The 21,142-nt window shown below is 31.0% G+C and overlaps 2 protein-coding genes across 2 annotated transcripts; one reads left to right on the top strand and one right to left on the bottom strand.

Moving 5' to 3' along the window:
- The first annotated feature begins 11,751 nt into the window (after positions 1–11,751).
- LOC132038466 (uncharacterized) lies at positions 11,752–12,963 on the top strand. The gene has a single exon (XM_059429134.1). It carries the CDS (start codon positions 11,853–11,855, stop codon positions 12,720–12,722), a length of 870 nt encoding a protein of 289 aa, XP_059285117.1. The 5' UTR covers positions 11,752–11,852; the 3' UTR covers positions 12,723–12,963.
- Positions 12,964–14,552: 1,589 nt separating this feature from the next.
- On the bottom strand, positions 14,553–15,583 carry LOC132048078 (uncharacterized). The gene has a single exon (XM_059439017.1). The coding sequence runs from the start codon at positions 15,524–15,526 to the stop codon at positions 14,888–14,890; it is 639 nt and encodes a 212-aa protein (XP_059295000.1). The 5' UTR covers positions 15,527–15,583; the 3' UTR covers positions 14,553–14,887.
- Positions 15,584–21,142: the final 5,559 nt, after the last annotated feature.

Below are 21,142 nucleotides of genomic sequence, written 5' to 3'. Positions count from 1 at the left end.
GTGATTTTCTTATTTATGTATTATCTATCAACAATATTACATGTTTGAGTTTAGGCCTGAGAATATAGGCAAAAAAATGATTTATTTGCATCATTTCCTGTAATATTTTTCTCACCATTTGCGCAGAGAAAATGAAAATGTTAAAGTTGTAGAAATCTTTGAAATATGAAGAATGCAATCAATTAAAAGAGGAGAATGTCTAACATTATGTTTTACTGAAAGAGTATATATATATATATATAAGAGGTCAAGGAGTTAGAATTCAAAAATTAAAATTCAAAATATTATATAAACTTACCAAAAAGAGGAAGATTTTGTTACCATTTCTTATCCTCGCTTTTTTACCTTTTCCTTACGTTTTATTCTCTTTTTTTCCCTTTCTTTCTTTCTTTCTTTCTTTCCATTAGGGGTATGATTTTCCTTAACAATGGTTAAACTTAAACCAAATTAATTAATTCTTTATTTAACGTGATTTCGCATTATGTGATGGTTACCCAATTACACCACTCTATTAAACGCAGATTTCCAATCAAATCAATATCACAGATTGGCTATTTGAGGGATTAGAAATCGGCGATCTCGTTTTGATTTAAACTTCTTCTTTATAAGATTTAATTGAGATCTTTTTAGAAGTTCAAATTAATGAACTCCATTATTATGCAATCACATGTATTAATAGGAATTCTTTTAGTATATTAAATATTTATACCTTTTACTTTCAACATAATAGAATAGGTTTTTGCTACATTTATTTATATTCTACGTGAGAGATTTACTATATATTATTTAATCTTTGCTTGAAATTTTTTTTTTTTTTTTAAATTTTTACATTTGACTTTATCTTTTATGATTTCAGTCACATAGTCTTAATCACGTCATGCTTTATCTTTTATTTTTGTTGAAGCATGTGAATAATTTATAATTAAAGAGGCAGTAATTATAGTTTTCAATATTTATGGTTGAAACGTGGCAATAATTTTAATTTCCTTATGCGACAATAATCTTAACTAATGCAGAATGATGAGATCAATAACTTTATATCACTACACCTTTTTTCAAAACTTAAAATATGTTAAAGTCCTATAATTACGCCCTTTGAGCATTAAATCTTGTTTCAAGACTAATATCCAACTAAAGCAGGTTAGTGTGTATTCATTTGAACTTTCAAAATGTTTTATTTTTATCTCTCATCTATTTCATATATTTCTCCAATCAATAGTTACCAAAATAGGGAAGTGTATATAGTAATTTCAAATAATGTCAATTTATATTTTTTCTTAAAATAAGTACAAATAGAATCCACCACCACCACTACTACTATCGTATGAGTATTTTTCATCATCATATAATATTATTTCTTAATGATAATATTTAAATTATATTTTCTATTAAGAATATTCTGTGCCGTTTTTTTTTTTTTTTTTTTTTTTTTTTTTTTTTTTAATTCTATCATGTAATATTATATCTTACCTTTTAAAGGAGTATTCTTGATCATAAATTAGATTCAAGAATATCAATTAATTATATTTCTCCAATAAAATCCAACATATTAGGTGAGTCCATATAATAATGTCAACTAATTTCTTTTCTAAATTGATACAAATAGAATTTGTTGCCAAGTGGCTTGTTCATATTACGCCACTTGGCTTAATATTAAGCTAGACTACTCTTAAACCGAAATCGAAATTTTTTATACCGTGATTTTGATATTATGGTATTTGGTATGTATTTTTAAAAATTATGATATTCGGTATTTATAAAGAGAATACCGAAATACCGAATACCATACCGAAGTATATAGTTACATATACAATTCATATATATAAGTATTATAATACTAACAAATATATAAACTAATATTATTACAAAACTAATTATTTAGATGTTGGAACTTTGAATACTTTATCTTAATTGAATGTCTTTTTTGTGTAATTGATTTACGAAGGGGATTGCTTGTACTATCTTTTAAATATTTTTATATGTGTGAGGTGTTAGTACAATATAATTGAGATATTTCTTGAGTACCAAAGTTATAATTCTCTACAATATGAGAATATGTAAATTGAAGTTGAATAAATTATGGTAATCGATTTATCGTATCACAAAATATCGAAATCAAACTTAAAAATACCGAATCATACCAAATTAATTTAGTATGATAATGATATAGTATTTTTAAAAATCAAAAACTAAAATTATCATATCAAAATTTTAAATAACGTATCTTGTCCACCCTATCATCAGGTATCAAAAACTATAACTCGGTCAAAAAGCAGGTCCCTGCCTTTTGAAATTACGCCAGAACTTCTGTCCCTTTTTGATTAAAAAATAATATCCTCAGGAAGAAAAAAGTTAAAGAGATCACATCACGCAACAAAAAAAATCTTTTCAATTAAATATCTTGAAAAGTTTGTTGAAACGTAGTACTCCATTAATATGGAAGTCTTGGTCCTGTTTTTTTTTATTTTTTTTGTTTCTTTCCCTTTGATTAGTGTGTTAGTGAATGAATAGGAAAAAAGAAGAAGTGATCCACTCGTTTGGATTTAAATAAAATAATTTGGTTGAGCATAAAGTTTAAAGATTTTTTTGTTGAAACAATTATGATCTTAAATATTTTATACTAACATATATGTGATTATAAGAATTTTCAAATTTGTTATTTTAGACATGCAATAATATTAGTGTGACAACATTGTCATCTGTGTTAAAATAAAAAAGTTCAAATTAAATTATTTTCGAATTTAGGATATAATTGTTGGCAGTGTGTAGATAAAGTCACACGTGAAAAGTAAAAAAAAAAAAAAAGAAAAAAAAAGCTAGTTATAAGGTGTTGGATATTCTTAATGGTGTGAGGTTTTTGGGGAAAACGGTACGGATTTGGTTCAAAGCAGAGAATATTACATCATGTTATAAAAGTATCTTTGAGCTGTTTTACCCAAACAATAGATATCATAGACAATGAATCGACGAAACATATGAAACTGGTAATGGATGGCGTGGGCCGCGATCGGGTAGTACATTTGCCTGTTGACGGGTCGGTTTACTGCCTTTTCTTCAGGATGCATACACAAAAAGAAAAAAAGAGAAAAAAAAAAAAAAGAACCAATGAGCTTTGGTGGCTACAAATTTGATTGATGTGTGCCACACACAGTTTAAGGTGGAGTTAATCTCCTAATTAGCTCATGAATTATGACGGATCATTGTTGGGTGTGAACTGGATGAAGTCTCACGTTGAGAATGGACATTTCTTCAAGGTGGAGATTGTTCATTGTTGGGTGTGTGTGGAGTGCGAATGAAGTCTCATGTTGAGAATAGAAGGGGAAAAAAAATACTTATAAGGCGTTAAATACTCTTAATAATGTGAGGTCTTTTAAAGAGAATTAATGATACAAATTTGAATTTAAACATCTAATATACTGCAATCCTTTGTGAGTCCCTTAACCCTTTTGTGACGAGCAGCCATGACGTTCATATAACATACATGGCATGATATCATGAGATCCTTTCTTTCTCCCTCTGTTCTTTTCTTGTTCCTCCCGTGAGAACTGATAAGTAGTGCTTTTTCACAGTGGGTTGTGGTGTGACATGGATAATTTTTTTATTTTTTTTTAATTTGAGATTTTGAGTTTTAATTTTATATATAAATTTTTTTTTGATAATAAATGCTTTCAGTCGTGAGATGGATAATTTTTTTTTTTAATTTGAGATTTCGAGTTTTGACTTTATATATATTTATGTTTTGATAATAAATGCTTTCAGTTTAACTGAATTTTATACAGTGCAAATTCGTATTAATTAGTGTCCAATATATATGTACGGATACTGAGTAGGAAATCAAAAAGATAGTGCAATAATTGTTAGCATTTAACGAAAATGACATAAGGAAACAATCCTCCCTTTTCCTTTCCAAATGATGATGGATAAGATCGCTAGTTGCCTAATGGTTTCCAAAGTATAGCTTAAATAATGAGAGAAAATAAAAGAAAGATGAAAGTTATGGGGGAGGGTTGATCTTTATCCTCTTTTATTTTCTTTTTGCTTTTTATTTTTTGCCTTGGGGCGAAGCTTTAGTTGATTCCATCAACGTATTCGATCTATAGGATGATCCGAATCATGTGTTCTTTTTAATTATTATTATTCCACCACAGAATCTTCCCTTTAAGCCTTAAGCAATATTCATAGACTACGACTTCTTTTTAGTATTAAAAAATTGTTTTGGGTGTGTAGGATTAGGGAAACCACTATAAGTAGGCGTTTGGCCACCAGTTTTGAGTTTCAAATCAGCATTTGGCCATCAATTTTCAATCAATTTTAAACCATTGAAACCATAGTTTAACCCAAATCATTCAAAAAAGCATTTTGGTCAAAACCATGGTTTCAACTTTTTTTTGTAACCCATAAGTTAATATTTTGTGAAAAAAAACTCATAAGTTGGTAACTATTTTTAACAATTACCCCCATCAATCATTTACCAATCTCATTAACTTCCACCAACTTTTATTTATGTCTACCAACCTTTAATTTATGTGGGAAGATTAAATTAAATAGTAGTTATATTATTATTCATGTTAAATTTTGATTTTATTGAAGTAAAGTTTGATTAATTGATATTGCATTTTTTAGAAAAGCCTTCTAAAGTAGTGTCTTAATTTTGTTATAAACTATGATTTGCTCATTTGGTAAGATTGTATAAGAATTGAGAATGTTTTGATAGTTTCACAATTCATGGTGTTTTTATGCCTATAATAGAAAATACAACTTAAAATATTCAAATTGTATGTCCAAATATGATTTCAAACCATGTCCAAACGGGATCTAAGCATAATATATCAATAGCCAATATTTAAGTACTCCGTACATTAAAGAGGGGGCGCGTCCATCATTATCTCCATAGAATATGTGAACGCTACAATTCATTTTTAGCATACTGGTAATAATAACAACCATATATGGTGCTGCAAATGGGGCACATAAAATATCTTTCTTTATATAAAGTAGGTACAATATATTAAATCTTCAAAGCATAATATAGTCCTCAGTTATGAGTTAGACATAACATTATTGATCTGGCGTCCATGTTATCGAAGCAAATAATTCAATAAAGTAGGAGAAACATTGAATTATCGGATGCAAAAGTGGAATAGCTCATTTGCCTTCGTGAAGCGACCTTTCTACTAAAATTACAATGATAAATGAACGATTTGACCTGAATTTGTGCAGATTAAAATGGGCTAAATCAAAAAATGAATAATTTTTCGAGCCTTCCTAAGTAAGAGTTAGTTGGGCTGAGATGAGTTGATCAAAGATGGACTAAATGATGGGTCGCCTCAATCCGTTCAAGGGTCATTTGCACTTTTTGCCCTATTTTGTGTTGATCTTTAATTTTTGCGCCTCAAATGAAACTTATGCCTGGCGAGACATAAGTTCTTTAAGGATCCGACATACACAAATTATGTCGGATTCCTTAAAGGACTTATGCCCTACTAGGCCTGAGTTCCATTTGAAGGCCAAAATTAAAGACCAGCCCATTTGAAGGATAAACCGTGCAATTTCTTCTCCGCTCAACTCTTACCAAATTTAATTTATTTGTTTGTTACCTTATAATTTGTTTCATTAGCAAACAAAATTAATATAAAAAAGTTCCTTATAACTTATCAAAGAAAAATATTTTTTTATCTAGATATTTTGATAAAAAAAATCATAACATATCAAAGAAAAATATTTATTTTATCTAGATATTTTGATAAAAAAATTTATGGACCAGTTTTGACTATATATTTAGCTTGAATCAGCTACTCCCTCTGTCTCAATTTATGTCACACCTTTTGCTTTTCGAGATTCAAACTTCATAAGTTTGATCATACATTTGGACGACATAGAATATTTTAGTTTTTCGAAATAAAATTATCAGGTTTAGAAATGACGTAGAGTACTATATAATAATGCAAATAGTAGAACAACCTTTCTGCATCCGACATTGATAATGCAATATTCATTTCAAATTGATGTTTGACAAGGACTAAAGTAGATGGAGATAGGGAAAATACTTTGAACAAGCACAAAACTTGAGATAGACAAGAGAGAGTGATTGATGAACTAAAGCAATGTGATTAAAGTAAACAAGAATGGATATTGATCAAGGTAGGAAAACAATTTTAATAGTAATATGTTTTATAGAACATGCATGATGCAACTGATGAAGTGGATTGGAGTCCATTAAGCTTCAACACTTGCAATTGTTTATTTGCCAAATTTATAGTAAATATATATTATTCATACATGAAATATATATATATATATATATATATATATATATATATATATATATATGACCATTTCATTGATATATATATTTTTTAAAAGGAGAACATAAAAAAAATAAAAAATAAAAAACTGATAAAGGGGGAAAAATGGGGGTCGCTATGAAATCACATAATTGTGGAGGTCCTAGGGGGAAGATTGTAGGGTTTTTGGTATGAATTGGGTCTGATATTTTTGGGTTAGGTAGTGAATGGAAAATGAAAAGATCTTGTCCCACACTGAAGAAAGGTGAAGAATTTATTGGGAAAGCACTTATACACTAGCTTCTCGGCTTAGGGGTCAAATGTTCTGAAAAGACACATGCTTGCTAGTTGCTTCCATTGTTTCCCGAAAAGGCACCTTTCTATGATTCTCAACACCCACAATGTGTATCATTGTATGTTGTGTATATGTCACGGGTATGCCAAATATAAATGGAGAGAAGGCGTTGTACATGGAAGGCACGGGATAACTTGATTTTCCAGCGGAGAAGCGGCAGCGGGAGGGTAGGATGGGAATATCGGCGTATATGGTAGCATGGTTTGTTTAAAAGAGAAGAATTTTTGTGGGATTTTTGAATTTTATATATATATATATATATATATATATATATACTACTATATGTCGTCATCAGTCACTAAATTTTCTCGCCCCATCTTCTTTACTAAATTTAGAAAAAAAAAAAAAAAAAAGGTGAGGCCCAATCTTCTATAATAATACGAATGAAAAAAAAAAACAAATTTAAGGTGAGACCCATTCTTCTATAATAGTAGAGATTAAAAAAAAAAAAAGGTGGAATTCACGTGGAGAATTAGGAGACAATTGCAAAAAAAAAAAAAAAAATGTATTAAGGTGGGGATGTGAAGAAGTAGGAGACAATTTCTAGGAAAAACATTAAGGTGGGGTCCAAATTAAAAAATAGTAGTTCTTCGTTTAAATAGAAAATCTAATTTCTACTTTATTTCGTTTTAAACATGTAAAATTAATTTAATAATTTGAACAATTTGAACTAATGTAAATTTGATTTAAATTTAGAATTATCCAAATCAAAATTTGATTAAAAAAAAAAGTATTGTTTATGTCCAATCTACATACATATTAACAATAGAATATTTTACGCCTTTAAACTAAACAAATTAAAATTCTACTTATCAATTGATGCTTAAATATTCTTTATTGTTTTGTCTCAAAGAGGGGAAAATAGTTTCCTTTTAAACAAGTCTTCCCTTTTAAAAGGTATTAATAATTTTTTGCAAGCTTTGTATTCGTAGCAAACATTAATATAATAAAGCTTTGGATACGGAGCACAAACCACAGTGTTATATTAATCATATTTTGAACATACAACTTATTAGTAATATAAGTAAAAAGATTGAACAAATTTTGAAATAAAAGAAAAATATACGGGTCAAAAAATTAATTTGATGTGTAACTATATAACATAAACTTTAGTAGAATTTAAATTAAATTTTAAAGAAAATACATTTATGATATGAGACTACACAATAATATTTTCACTGAATTGATAGAAATGATAAAAATACTTATTAACAATATATCATTGTAATTATGAAAGAAGAATAGAAGCAAATATTGTATCATGCTAATAACGTTTTTTGCTATCCGTCGAGATAAATTACACATTTGAATTATCTTTTATTTGAACTTTCTAATTTTTATTTGTGAACGGTAAACAAGAAATTATTGATCTTCAGGAGATTAATGTATAATGACTCACGATTGTTGTATAAAATACAATTCAATTTAAGAAGCAAATATATATCTTTGCAAACCTAATAAATTTATAACATTAAGCGATAGTAAAAAATAGATAGAATGTTAGATTCTTAGTGCTTTACAACTTAAGAAATGAATGTTCTCATAATTTAAAATAATAAGTTGTGTTACTTTATTAAATAATATAAAAACTCACGTTTCTATACAGTAGCAATAAAGTAAATTTAAAATTTAAAAAAAAAAAATTAAGGTGGGACTCACGCTTCTATGATAGTAGAGAATTTTTTTTAAAAAAAAAATCAAGTTGGGGCTCACTTTTCTGTAATAGTACAAATAAAAAAAATTAAGGCGGGGCCCACTCTTCCATAAGTAGAGATAAAAAAAATTAAGGTGGGATCCACGTGAAGAATTAGGAGACAATTGTAAAAAAAAAAAAAAAAGGTGCGGTCCATGTGAAGAAGAAAAAAATTAGGACATTTAAATAATGATAATAAGTTCAGAAAATGGTAAACGTACGCTTAGAGAAATTCAGGAAAAAAAAAATAACGATTTAAATTGAACACAAAAACCGCTAAAGAAATCATAAAACCAAAAGATTTAAAATTTATAAAGAAGACGAAATATAAACGGTCAAGAAACGTATTTGGCCACGTGTCACTTTTAACTCTTTTTACTTTTTACTATTTTATCATGCTCATATAATACTTAATAGACAAATAATATTTGTGTATATGTATTAATGTTCATCGATATATATGCATCGATAGTGCAAATTTAGGTATGTTTATTAGCAATATAAAATATATATACTATCACTGCCCAATACATAAATTTTTACAATTGCACACAATTACATACACATATATACACTATATAATCTAAAGTGCCCGTGCTGCACGCCATCTAGTGTATATATATATATATATATATATATATATATATATATATATTGTAAAGCTTTTATTGTTATCGTTTGAAAGTGAAATAGTATCCTCAGTTAAAGTAAATGTGCATTTGTTTTCGTAAATAAAAAGTAAGTACCTAAAAAGTATGTAGTCTGAATCGTCCCACTTTTTATGAGACAGTGGGGATGATATTCAAGGAAACTGAATCAAAGCAACTCGTTGAAGTGTATGAACGACATTGAAACATGAACCAACAGGTTTTTGACATGAGTTAGCAAATACTGTAAGTCATTATTTGCAAATTGATGTTTGGTTAGTATTAAAAAAATTAATGCAATATTGAAGCAAATTGAAGTATGGTCATTAGTATATGAAATATTAAGGCAATGTTAGAAAACTAGTTCGAGAAGAACAACAACAACATACCCAATGTAATTTCATAAGTGGGGTTTGGGAAGGGTAGAGTGTACGCGGATCTTAACCCTACCTTGAAAGGTAGGGAGGCTATTTCCGAAAGGCCCTTGGCTCAAGATTGTTCGAGAAGAAATAATAAATTTTTTTCCAAGTGAAAATCACCTCCCAAAAATAAGTTTTTTAGACTTCGATTGATTTTTTTTCTTTTTCGATTTCAATCCCTACCTTATATGATACGCTGATTTTGGGAGCTAGAGGATGTAAAGATGAGAGAAAATGACTATTTTAGTTTCATGTTGTATAATTCTTGTCATTTAATAGTATATTTTTATTTACCCTTCCGGTATTCAAAATTTATTGTCCGATTAATTTGATTTTGTGTTGTGTGTGGCCCCATAAAAGCGGAGACACTCATTTTCAAGAGTTTTTCCATTTTCATGGCCTCCAACTAATAGTGAAAAATTATATCCATCCCACCGCACTCTTGAATGATTTTAGTCATTTGCTTCAATTTATTTGGTGAAAGTATAAGTGGGTTCTTTGCTTCAATGCAGCTTTCAAAGAGTTGGATAACTAATAGCTCCTCCAATTTTATTTCCCTTCACTTTAATTTCCTTAGGAATCGAAGGAAAAACCTTTAGCAGCACTTCTAATTTTAAGTCCTCTCACCCGTAGTCGAGGCTAGCTAGCTTAATGAGCTTTTTGCCTTTCACACGGGTTTAAATCTCATCATTACCGCAGCTGCGCAGCATTCACTTCCTCTTCCCCTCCCTAATGTAATTAAAAAATAATAATTGAAAGTCCTCTCACCCTCTATTCTTTAAAGTGAAAAGGGTCAAATATACTCCTTTACTTTAATTTATTGGCTAATTTTATCCTCCGTTAGCTAAAATAGTCAAATATACCCTTTCAAAGAGAAAGCCCAAATATACCCCTACCGTTAGTAAAGTTTCAAAAATACCCTCATTTCTAACATATTTCCACCTAAACAAGATTTATATATTGGACGCCATACATGACATTTAATTTATTCTATGTGGTGCCTACATGAATTTTTTTAAAAATAATCTAGAAAATTGATTTTTTTTTAAAAACAAATCTAAAAAAAATGGCTTTTATTAAAAATCTGAAACTTTTTTGTTTTAATAAAACCCGATTTTTTAAAATATATTCTTTTAAAATTGGATATTTTAGTTAAAAAATCTGAAAAACTGTATTTTTTTTTAAAGTGTCCTAATTTTTTTTTAAAATCAGGATTAATTTTAAAAAAATTTGAAAAATTGATTTTAAAAAAAATCATTTTCCAGAGTTTTTTAATAAAAAAATCCAATTTTTCAGCATTTTTTTAAGAAGTGGGTTTTATAAAATAATAAAAAAAAAATCAGATTTTTAATAAAATCCATTTTTCACAGATTTATTTTTAGAAAAATCAAATTTTCAGATTGTTTTAAAAAAAATTGCTACGTAGGCAAGACATAGAATAAGTTAAATACCATGTGGTGTCCATATCACCCAATTCCAATGACTTTTGAATGTGAAAATATGTTAAATATGAGAGGTATTTTTGAAACTTTGCTAACTAGTGTATATTTGGCCCCAACTCAGAATTAGGGGTATATTTGACTGTTTGTGTGTGTGAGGGAAAAATTAGTCGATAAACTAAAATAGAAGGGTATATTTGACCCTTTTCCCTTCTTTAAACCCATAAAAGTATATAGAATACAAAAGTTGAGTATTATTAACGAATTGAGATTTATATATTCGGAGTATACTCTCTCTGCTTGAGCAGATGGTCTATCCGGAACAGTTTTTCTACCCCACAAAGGTAGGGTAAGGTCTACATACACCTCACCCTACCCAGACCCCTCTTGTCGGAATATATTACTTCCTCCGTCTCAAAAAAATTATTTTCCTTTCCTTTTTAGTTTGTCCCAAAAAGATTGACACATTTTTATATTTAGAAACAATTTAACTTCATGAGATGATTTACAGCCACACAAATATTTAAGACTTATTTTGGACCACACATTTTCAAGTTAAATTAAACTTAAGGAAAAAAATGTTGTTGTCGTTGTTGTTGGACTATATATACTCTCTTGCATTTTGCCCAAACAGTTCTTTAATCACTTTTTCCCAAGAATTTTCTAGATAAGTTTTGGTACAAAGCTTTAATCAAGGTTTTGTACAACTAAATAGTATTTGAGTTTATACTAAATATTAGATCTGTCAAATTTGTATTTCAAAGTCTTTTTTATTTATTGTCGGAACTGACGGGGACCTAATTCTTGAGTGGCCCCGCATGCCACATACGAATCAGCCCAGAAACCGGGAAGAGCAAGAAAAGTCTTACTACAAGCTCAAAGCAGTCCCTTATAAATCCAGAGAGACCCTCATTCATTTGCATTCACAAAGAGCCAGAGTATAGAGGGACCAAACAAAATAAGAATTAAAAAAGAAAAAAGAAAAAAAGACATAGTCCTATATAGCTAGAACAATATGGCTGAAGTAGTCCTCTACGTTTATGACATGACCAAAACCGACGGGCACGATGCACAAAACTTCGCCATAGTCCAAACGAACAAACTCCTCAAAGACGGCATCAGCTTCGGCGGCATCTTCCACACCGCTGTCCAAATCTACGGTAACGACGAATGGGCTTATGGTTACCGCAAGAACGGCACCGGTGTTTTCAGCTGCCCGGCTGGAAAAAACCCCAGCTACACCCTTCACGAGAAAATTACACTTGGCAGAACTGAGTGTTCCCATTCCAAAGTCAACAAAATGATAAAGGAGCTTAGCGACTCGTGGCCCGGCAACAAGTACAACATCGTGTCCAAAAACTCGAATCATTTTAGCAACGAGTTGTTAGAGAGGCTTGGAGTACCTAAGCTTCCGAGTTGGGTGAATAGAGTTACTAATATAGCTGATGCTGCAAAGGATGCAGTGGGGACTGTGCTTAAAGCGAAAGATGAAGCTTTAAAACGTGTAATGAATCCTGTGAATTTCGCTTTTGGCAGTGGATCTAAGAAATCAAGTAGTGCTAAATCAGTAAAAGCTACCCCGTGTGATTTTAATATTAATATCAACTTTATCAGTGAAAACTTTAGGGTGTCTGCTCCTGATATGTATAATGAAGAGGATACTGGGCCTGACAACAACCAGCCTGTCAAAGCTATTGAAGGGCCTAATGCTACTATTCCCATAATTGAAGAGGTTGCTGATGATGATGAGCCTGTAATCAACAAAGATGATGACAAGTCTGATGTTATACACAGCGATGACGAGCCTGCTGTTATCCACAAAGATGACGGGCCAACTAGTACTGTTATTCACACCGACAACAAGCCCGTGCCCATGCATGCCTGAGTTTGCACTACTATTTGAGTTTAATGGAAACAGAGTTAATTTCTTTGTTGGCAATTAAATAGAAACTGCTACTATTTGAGTGGCCTTAGCTTGATTGTAAAATAGTTCTGTCTTTTTTCTTTTCTATTTTTTTTTTTTTAAAGATTTGACATGTTTCTGTGTGTTTTCGTTTTTGTCTTGTTCACGTAAAACAATGTTTGTGCCAGATTTAGTTTTGGAAGAACTGGTTCTTTGTTTTGTATATCCTTTGTGTTTTTTTTGTAGGACTATTTACTACATACTCCATTTCTAATCGTAACTTAAATTATGATCATATCAATTAAAGCTAGTTGATCGTGGTATGCTAGCTTTAACTTTTCATTTTTTATTTTTTATTTCAGTTTGTCATTTGAAACCCGATGCTTTAAAGTTTAACCGACGAGAGTAGATGATGAAACTTCTGGGCGTTTAAAATCCAAAGTATGAAGCCAAACTTATGCTTGACCAAATTCTGGAGATATGCTTATTTGAAAAATAGTTTTCGTCTGATGGAGTTACAAAAACTGTACTTTTCAATACTACTGTAGTAATTTGTGTTTGAGGGAATATATTTGAGAAGCACATTTGTGAGTATTGAAGAAATTGGTGCTTGGTCAATCTTTTCAAAAATGCTTTAGAGCTTCGAATTATGAAAAAGGCAGATAGAAGTTCTCTGCACAATTGACGTACTATAGTTTCACGTTGGGAACGCAGACAACACTGGAGCTATTTGGAGCAATTCGACCTCAAGTTTTTCTTCTCTTTTCTTTTCCTTAGGATTACTATAATTTCTTAGTTCTGCGGTTGTAGGTTCTCTATGAATATTGATATTCGGATGTTAGTTTAATTTTAGTATTAATTTATCGTACTCTATTACGTTAATTATTCAACAAAAAAAAAAAAAAATCACCTATAGGTACGCCCCCTACCTGTGACCTCCACAAAGAAGTACACGTAGGGTTGTTCACAGTTTTGGTTAAAATCAAAACCAAACCGAATAAAAAAACCGACATTTGATTTGGTTTGGTTTGGTTTGGTTTTAAATTTGAAAAACCGATAGTATTTGGTTTGGTTATGGTTATAGTAAAAAATAACCGAATAAATAATTTGAACTAAACCGATAATTATATACATAAAATTTATAATTATTTATATGTATAATATTAACTTTTCATAAATAATTAAAGATATTTTATACTTTTTTAATTAGTAATTTAATTTTGTCTACTTAGGGAATATATGTTTAAAAGAATAGAAGCAACATTTGTGAGTATTGAAGAAATTGGTATGCTTGGTCAATCTTTTCAAAAAATCCTACTATCTCTTTTCATTTGAAAAAGGCAGATAGAATTCTCTGCACAATTGACGTACTATAGTTTCACCGTTGGGAACGCAGACAACACTGGAGCTATTTGAAGAATTCGACCTCAAGAGAGAATTTTCTTTTCCTTAGATTATATAATTCAAAAAACCGAGTTCAAACCGACAATAACTAAACCGGTGGTTATGAATTTGATATTTGGATGGTTTTTAATTTAAAAGTATTAATTTGGTCTATTACGTTAATTATTGAACAAAAAAAAAAACACCTATAGGTACGCCCCCTACCTGTGACCTCCACAAAGAAGTACACGTTTCAGTTTTGATCCCCCAGCACAGTTTGGAATAATATATTCTCATTATTTTGGAAGTCAAAATGATTTTTGGTCACAAGTCAAAAAGATTTATCCTCTAGTTTTGCCCAGTAAAGTATCGGATGCCAAATTTAACAAAATCAAGTGAAATAACCCTTCCTCCAAAAGATCCCCAAAATAATTTGAAGTTGATCTATGCATTTCTATCATCATGCATGCAACCAGTTTTATTCATATAATAATCGTAGCTGTAAATCAGAGGAACAAGTAGTGATAACTACGTACTAATTAAGTAGTACTCCTAGTAAGCAAAAGGAGTAGTACAAATTACATTCACGTTGCTCGGATCCTTTTCAAATGCCACTGTACTCGTGTCAAAGTTTTCAATAGTAGTAGCGTATTTTAGAGGATAAGACCAACATAGAACTGCGTCATAAAGGAGTAGCGCAGAGATACATATTTCTATACTTGTAGCTAGTCTTAATTAGGCATGCATGTACGTAGCCGTGCTTGTCATTGATCAGAGCGGATAACAGGTGCCGCGACCTTGAAACGGCTAACAGCACATTTCAAGCTGAAACCAAACTCACTGGGGATATCTATTGCTTTTGAGGGTTTATTAGCAGTAGTAATGCTGAAAGCAAAATCAACTGGATGAAACGCAAGTTTAAACGCTTTGTCTTTCGCTTTAACCACAGTCCCAGCTGCGTCCTTTGCAAAACCACCAATATCAGCAAACCTGTTAGCCCAATTAGGAAGCTTGGGAACGCCTAATTTCTCCAGGAACACGTCGCAGAAATGCTTCGAGTTCCTAGACACCATGTCATATTTGTTGCCGGGCCACGCATCACGAAGATCCTTCAAGATCTCATTGACTTTGGGGGCAGAGCACTCTGTTCTGCCCATTACAATCTTTTCTCTATGCGTGTAATTGGGGTTTTTGGCAGCGGGGCAGCTGAAAACCCCGCTGCCTTTCTCGCAGGACCCGTAGGCCCATTCCACGTTGCCATAAACTTCGACGGCCGTGTGGAAAATGCCACCGAAATTGATGCTGTCTTTGAGAAGCCTGTTCATTTGGACTACACCGAAGTTGAGTGCATCGTGACTGTCACTTTTGGTTATATCGTAAACATGGAGGATCACTTCTGTCATGATCTATGAGACTATAGTTTCTAATTCCTTATTGTCTTTCTTGGTTAGTGCAAATGAATGAAGAGGTTTCTAGGCTATTTATAAGGGCTACAATTTTGTTTAATTTCCAGATTTGCAAGTTTGAAAGAATTTTCTTGCCCTGTTTCGGGATAAATTCCTTGAATCGTGGCATCTGGGGCCTCAAGAATTGGGTTCCAATATATGAGACCAACTAGGAAAAAATAAAGTGGAAGGAGCTATATTCCTTCTACTTCCATGCCAGATAATCGATTAAATATTCTTATAAGGTCCGTCATTCTTTCTCTCATGGAATCAAACACAGTGTTAGAGAATTGTTCATATTATCCTTGCATTTTAACATTTGATCAGTTAGATTCCCACATGGATGGTTCATGGGGACTTCATCACTTTATATGATCTAGTGCAATCTTAACAATCTCAGAGCCAAACTCATCCGGTTTTAGTTTACCCGATCTTGGACTGCCATATTATACTCATTATTCATGGTCCAATTGGCAGTCTTGGCCGTATGGGGTGTTGACAAATGAAAATCTACTACATCGGCGATTAATGAGATGAGTAGTCTCCTTATATGGACTTGGACAATCCTCCCCTCATGAGTTAGCTTTTGGGGTTGAATTACACCCAAAATCTATTTCAGCCAAGGCGGAGGTGAGGTACTATTCCATAATCATCCACTTAATTTGCAGCATATCAGGATCTATATGTTATGCTGTGCATGTTTCAAGATGCAAGACGAATCATACGATAGAGCAATGATAGTTGTTCATGGGGTAATTCTCTCACTCAAAAGAGATACAAGTTGTTTGATTGCATCAGTACATATATCTTTTACCGGAAGAGAATTTGACTCACATTGACAGGACAGTGTCCATAGAGAAGATTCAGAGCCTAGAAGATAGGCCTACTCTGTGGTACTAAGATAATGTGAAAATTTCACGGGAGTTTATCTTTCTAAATATATCGGAATGCACGTCTGAATTGGCAGGTTAGCTTAGACTCTGTGTTGGACCTTGTATGTTTTGATGATTTAACAAAGTGAATGAACTTGATCTATGAACATGTTCCATCTCAGAATTTAGATGCGAGACTGAATTAATGAACCAGGTCCATGAACATGTTCCATCTCAGAGTTCTGCTCCGAGTAGAAATCTTGGTTTAAACAATTTCGAGAGGAGGACTTAGGGGATAGGATATAGGAGTCCTTGGAAGAGTTATATGAGATAAATTTCAAACTCCTAAACTGCATATATGAAGCCGTGTGACAAGAAAGAGGTTGCATCCCTCTCGAACACTATCTCTCCTCATGGGCCTTATCAAGTAGGTGTTTGTGTTCAGCCGAATTTCTTCTCACCAAGGGCTATATATATGTAAGTCTTCTTTGAAAGAAACCTACGCACTCACAATGAGAGAAAAGCAGCAGCCAAGCAAAAAAAAAAAAAAAAAAAAAAAAAAAAAGAAGCAGCAATATTTCCGAGTTCTGATTGACTACTGAAGTGCGGGCTAATACGAAGGACCAAATTGAAGAACCTGTTTCATTGTGTAATGTTATACAGTCTCAAGTCTAGTATTGTGTTTTAGGATTGTTTATCGAGTTGTACCTTTCCAGCTTTCCTAGAAGCATTTATAGGTATAAACACTTGTCAAATTCAGTTTCAAGTTGAGGGCAAATTGAAGAGCGATCAATAGTCTAGGGAGATTATTGAAATATGAATTAGAGTTAGTTCCTAGATTGCAGAGTTTGTAATATGAATTTGCTGAGGCTCACAGTTGTAGTGGAGTTTTGGGACAAATCCTGCAGAGGTGTAGGTTGTGATTTTTCACCCTTGCGAGTCGAGTGGTTTCCACGTGAAAAATACTCTGTCCTTACTTTTTCTGTTCTTTATTATTCCGCAATTTGGACCTAGAACAGAGAAAGTAATCTGGTTCATTCCCTCGGCAAAAATCAGGCATAACTTAAGTTATATAGTTAATCGTGCAAAATATCACTCTACATATGTGTTAAAAGTTTACTAAAGAAGTACAAATGATAAAATTCAAATCCAGTAAATTAAATGGTTGGTGGTAGAATTTTAAACTTAAACCTGCAAAGTAATTCAAATCTTGAATTCGCTAACACCAAGTCCTTGGATAGCTTGTGAAATAATCTTCTAAGGCAGTAAAATATGAAATTGACAAAGACACTTCACAAGATAGCATGAAAAAAAGAGGGGTACAGGGATACCAACGAACAAATATTTCTAATCAAGTTAATATTTACTAGTAGCTTTTTTTGTAAAACGAACAAAAACCAAGGTTTATTTCTTATCCTAACAAGTTAAAATTAAACTTCTAAAAAAAGCCAAATGGCGTTGTAATTACCAACGATAATAAAATTTAAAAAAAAATATATTTTTTTTTTAAAATCTGGATTTTTTTTTAAATCACGGAATTTTAATCAAGAATTTTTAAAAAATCGGAATTTTTTTTTTGACCAATTACGGAATTTTTAAAAATGGATTTTTTTTTTGACCAATTACGGAATTTTTAAATTACGGAATTTTTAAAAAAATCTGGAATTTTTTTTTAAATATTTTTTTTGACTAGTAGCGATTTTTTTTTTTGAATTTTTTTTTAAATTACGGAATTTTTAAAAAAATCGAATTTTTTTTAAAGAAAAGAAATTTTATTATTGACCAATTACAAAATGCCACTTTTTAAAAGAGTTAATTTTCTTGTTAGTTTAGGGGGGCTTGTTTAAAAGGTGGATGGAAGGATATTTTTAGGGATAAGAGATAAATAGTTAGAGATTAAATTTATGAGCCTTTTCCGTTTTTTGTTTTCTTAAAGAAAAGAAACAGATTCTTAGGGCTTGTTTGGTATGGGGATAAGAGTTAAATAGTTCTGGGATTAAATTTGAGATGAGTTTATCTGACATTTGGTTGGGATAAAATCGCGGTATAACTAATCCCAGAATTTTAGTGTTATTTTATCCCTATGGGAGAGTGGAATAACTAATCCCCGAATAACTGATTCCAGGATAAGTAATCCTGGGATAACTTATTTCCCAATCAAACGGCCCCTTATAGTATTATTTTAATTTAGAAATAAAAGAATGATCCGTAAAGGAAATCTTGAAGGATTTGAGGATATCTAATCCTTCTTTTCGTATAAGCTTCTTGGATACTCAATTGTTTGTGCCATCTTAACGCTAGAGAGTATCTTATTAAGAGTCGATCCCAAGTTTTAACCCCAAGAAGAATAAAAGAGAAAAGGTAATTCAATCAATTTAAAAAATAAAGTGAATGATAGCCTTTTCGTATATTTGAAGGAACACATATCAAGTCTTCATCACAATAATATCTTTTAATTTGCCAAATGGCATTTTGTAATTGGTCAATAATAAAATTTGATTGTGTATTTAAAAAAAAATTCAGATTTTTTGGAATTAGGAATTTAAAAAAAAAGATTTAAAAAAAAGAATTTTTTTCTTCATCTTTTGGAAAGGAAAAGTGATGATTGTTTTCTTTTTAATTAAATACTATAGAAATGTCAATAATAAAATGCAACATTTATCAGATTTTTCAAAAAGAGAGATTTTTTTTAAATTACGGAATTTTATTATTGACCAATTACAAAATGCCCTTTTTAAAAGAGTTATTTTAACTTGTTAGTATATATATTTGGGAAAATAAACAAAAAGGAGGACCAAGACTTAGTAGCATTCCAACTTTTCCGATAATAAACGAGATAGCCTTTTCGTATATTTAATTTACAAGTCTTCATCACAATAATATCTTTTAATTTATCATTTGCATTGTCTGCTAAAATTGTGCTATTATTTAAAAAGTAAAGAACTTATTTCATGGAAAAAAAGTGATGATTGTTTTTTTTTAATATATTAGAAATGTAAAGTGCAACATTATCACTCACAAAGAGAGAGAAAGAGAAAAGGTTTCCCAAGTGTATGGAGTAGTATATAAGGAAAAGAACAAAAAGGAGGACCAAGACTTAGTAGCATTCCAACTCCGATAATAAACGAGTAGTTTTTAAGTGCATTTTTCTATTTTTTGGTAAAAAGGAGTTTGTGTTTGATCAATATATTTAAAAAACACTTTTGAAAAAAAGTTTACTTTTGAAAAAAACTTTTTGAAACGTCTTTTACTAAAAATTACATCTGCTACTCCCGTAAGTAATTATTTTTTCCCAAAAATTTTGCCAAACTACTCACTTTTTTAAAATAAGCACTTATTAAAAAAAATTAATACTTTCGGAGAAAAATAAGCTTGGCCAAACAGGCTATTAAGCTTTAACTTTAAAGTACTGTAGATCCATAGTAAAACTCGTCACCTTTTTTTCCAATAACAAAAAGTAATTCCTATAAAGAGATGTGGACGTCATCAATATTTTGTTTCTTGTTACCATCCCTCTAAATAAAGGGATTTTAATATTTTTAGTCAGCAGATTATAGAAGAATTTTATTTGGTTTGTCAGAATAGTTTATAGTCGTTTTAAGTATTTAATAAATGTATATATTGATTATACAGTTATTACACGTTGGTTATACACAACATACTAGCTAAATTTATAAGAATAAAAATTAGGATTATTTTTTATTGTGGTCATTGTTGAATTAATATGTAAAATACAAACATACCTTAACTTCTGCACTCTGCTAGCTATCTATCCGGTCTAAACATTCTGCCCAACCTTATGTTAGTCTTTTTGCTTAGTGTAAAAAATAAATATATTTTTATTAAAAAATTCTACTGCAACGTGTAATGAATGAAACGGAAAGAAATGCAAATTTTAATGTGTACAACCCTTCATTTACAGTTGTTAAACGCCTACATTGGTCAAATCGACCATCAAAGAGAGAATGCAATATATTTTGAGACGGAAGGAGTGGGCTTTTGGCTTTCCCCTTTTGGGCTTGAGTTCATTTTCAACGGGACATGCGAAAGAATTATTTTCTTCACTTTGGTCCTTCTAAATCCATCTCTTGGTACGTAGTATGTATGTGTTATAAAATCAAGCTCAAAGAGTAACAACATTACAAGATGAAAGTAATAAAAATGGAGTGACAAGAGATGAGAGCTCATCTTATTTCTTCCAAGTATATAAATGTGCACAACATGATTCTCAATACCTCTATTTATAGGTTACATTCACTAGCAAAAAAGGGTGTCATAAACATGACACTAATCCTTGAGAATGTGAGGAAGATTTGGGAAGGGGGGAAGAGGGGGGGGGGGGGGTGCAGAGTATGGGAGATGAATGAGGAGGTAGTGGAGAGGTGTGGGTGTTACTATTCATAATGGTGGAATTACACTTAGGAGTTATGTACATCCACATAATAATATTTACAACACGCATTTGATCATTTCATTAATTTTAAATCAAATTTTGTACATATTTTATCTCAATAGAATGCTAGTTTATCAATATGAGCTTTTTGTTTCTAACCCGAAAGGTATTTCATATTGTACACTTATTTCAAATGTTGTACATATTTGATCTCAATTTGTAGATATTTAATTTCCAAAAAAGATTAATTTGTTTCTAACCCGAAAGATAATATGAACTGTAAGTATTACTTACTTAGGAGTTTAAGTT

The sequence above is a fragment of the Lycium ferocissimum genome, chromosome 2, assembly GCF_029784015.1.
Source record: "Lycium ferocissimum isolate CSIRO_LF1 chromosome 2, AGI_CSIRO_Lferr_CH_V1, whole genome shotgun sequence".
In the NCBI taxonomy this organism is placed as follows: Eukaryota; Viridiplantae; Streptophyta; class Magnoliopsida; order Solanales; family Solanaceae; genus Lycium; species Lycium ferocissimum.
Note: the sequence above shows the minus strand (reverse complement) of the source record. Positions and strands in the feature narration are given on the sequence as shown.

What these genes read in the sequence shown, in the direction of transcription:
- LOC132038466 (XM_059429134.1), top strand. Translation starts at nt 11,853, where the DNA reads ATGGCTGAAGTAGTCCTCTACGTTTATGACATGACCAAAACCGACGGG.
- LOC132048078 (XM_059439017.1), bottom strand. Translation starts at nt 15,526, where the DNA reads ATGACAGAAGTGATCCTCCATGTTTACGATATAACCAAAAGTGACAGT.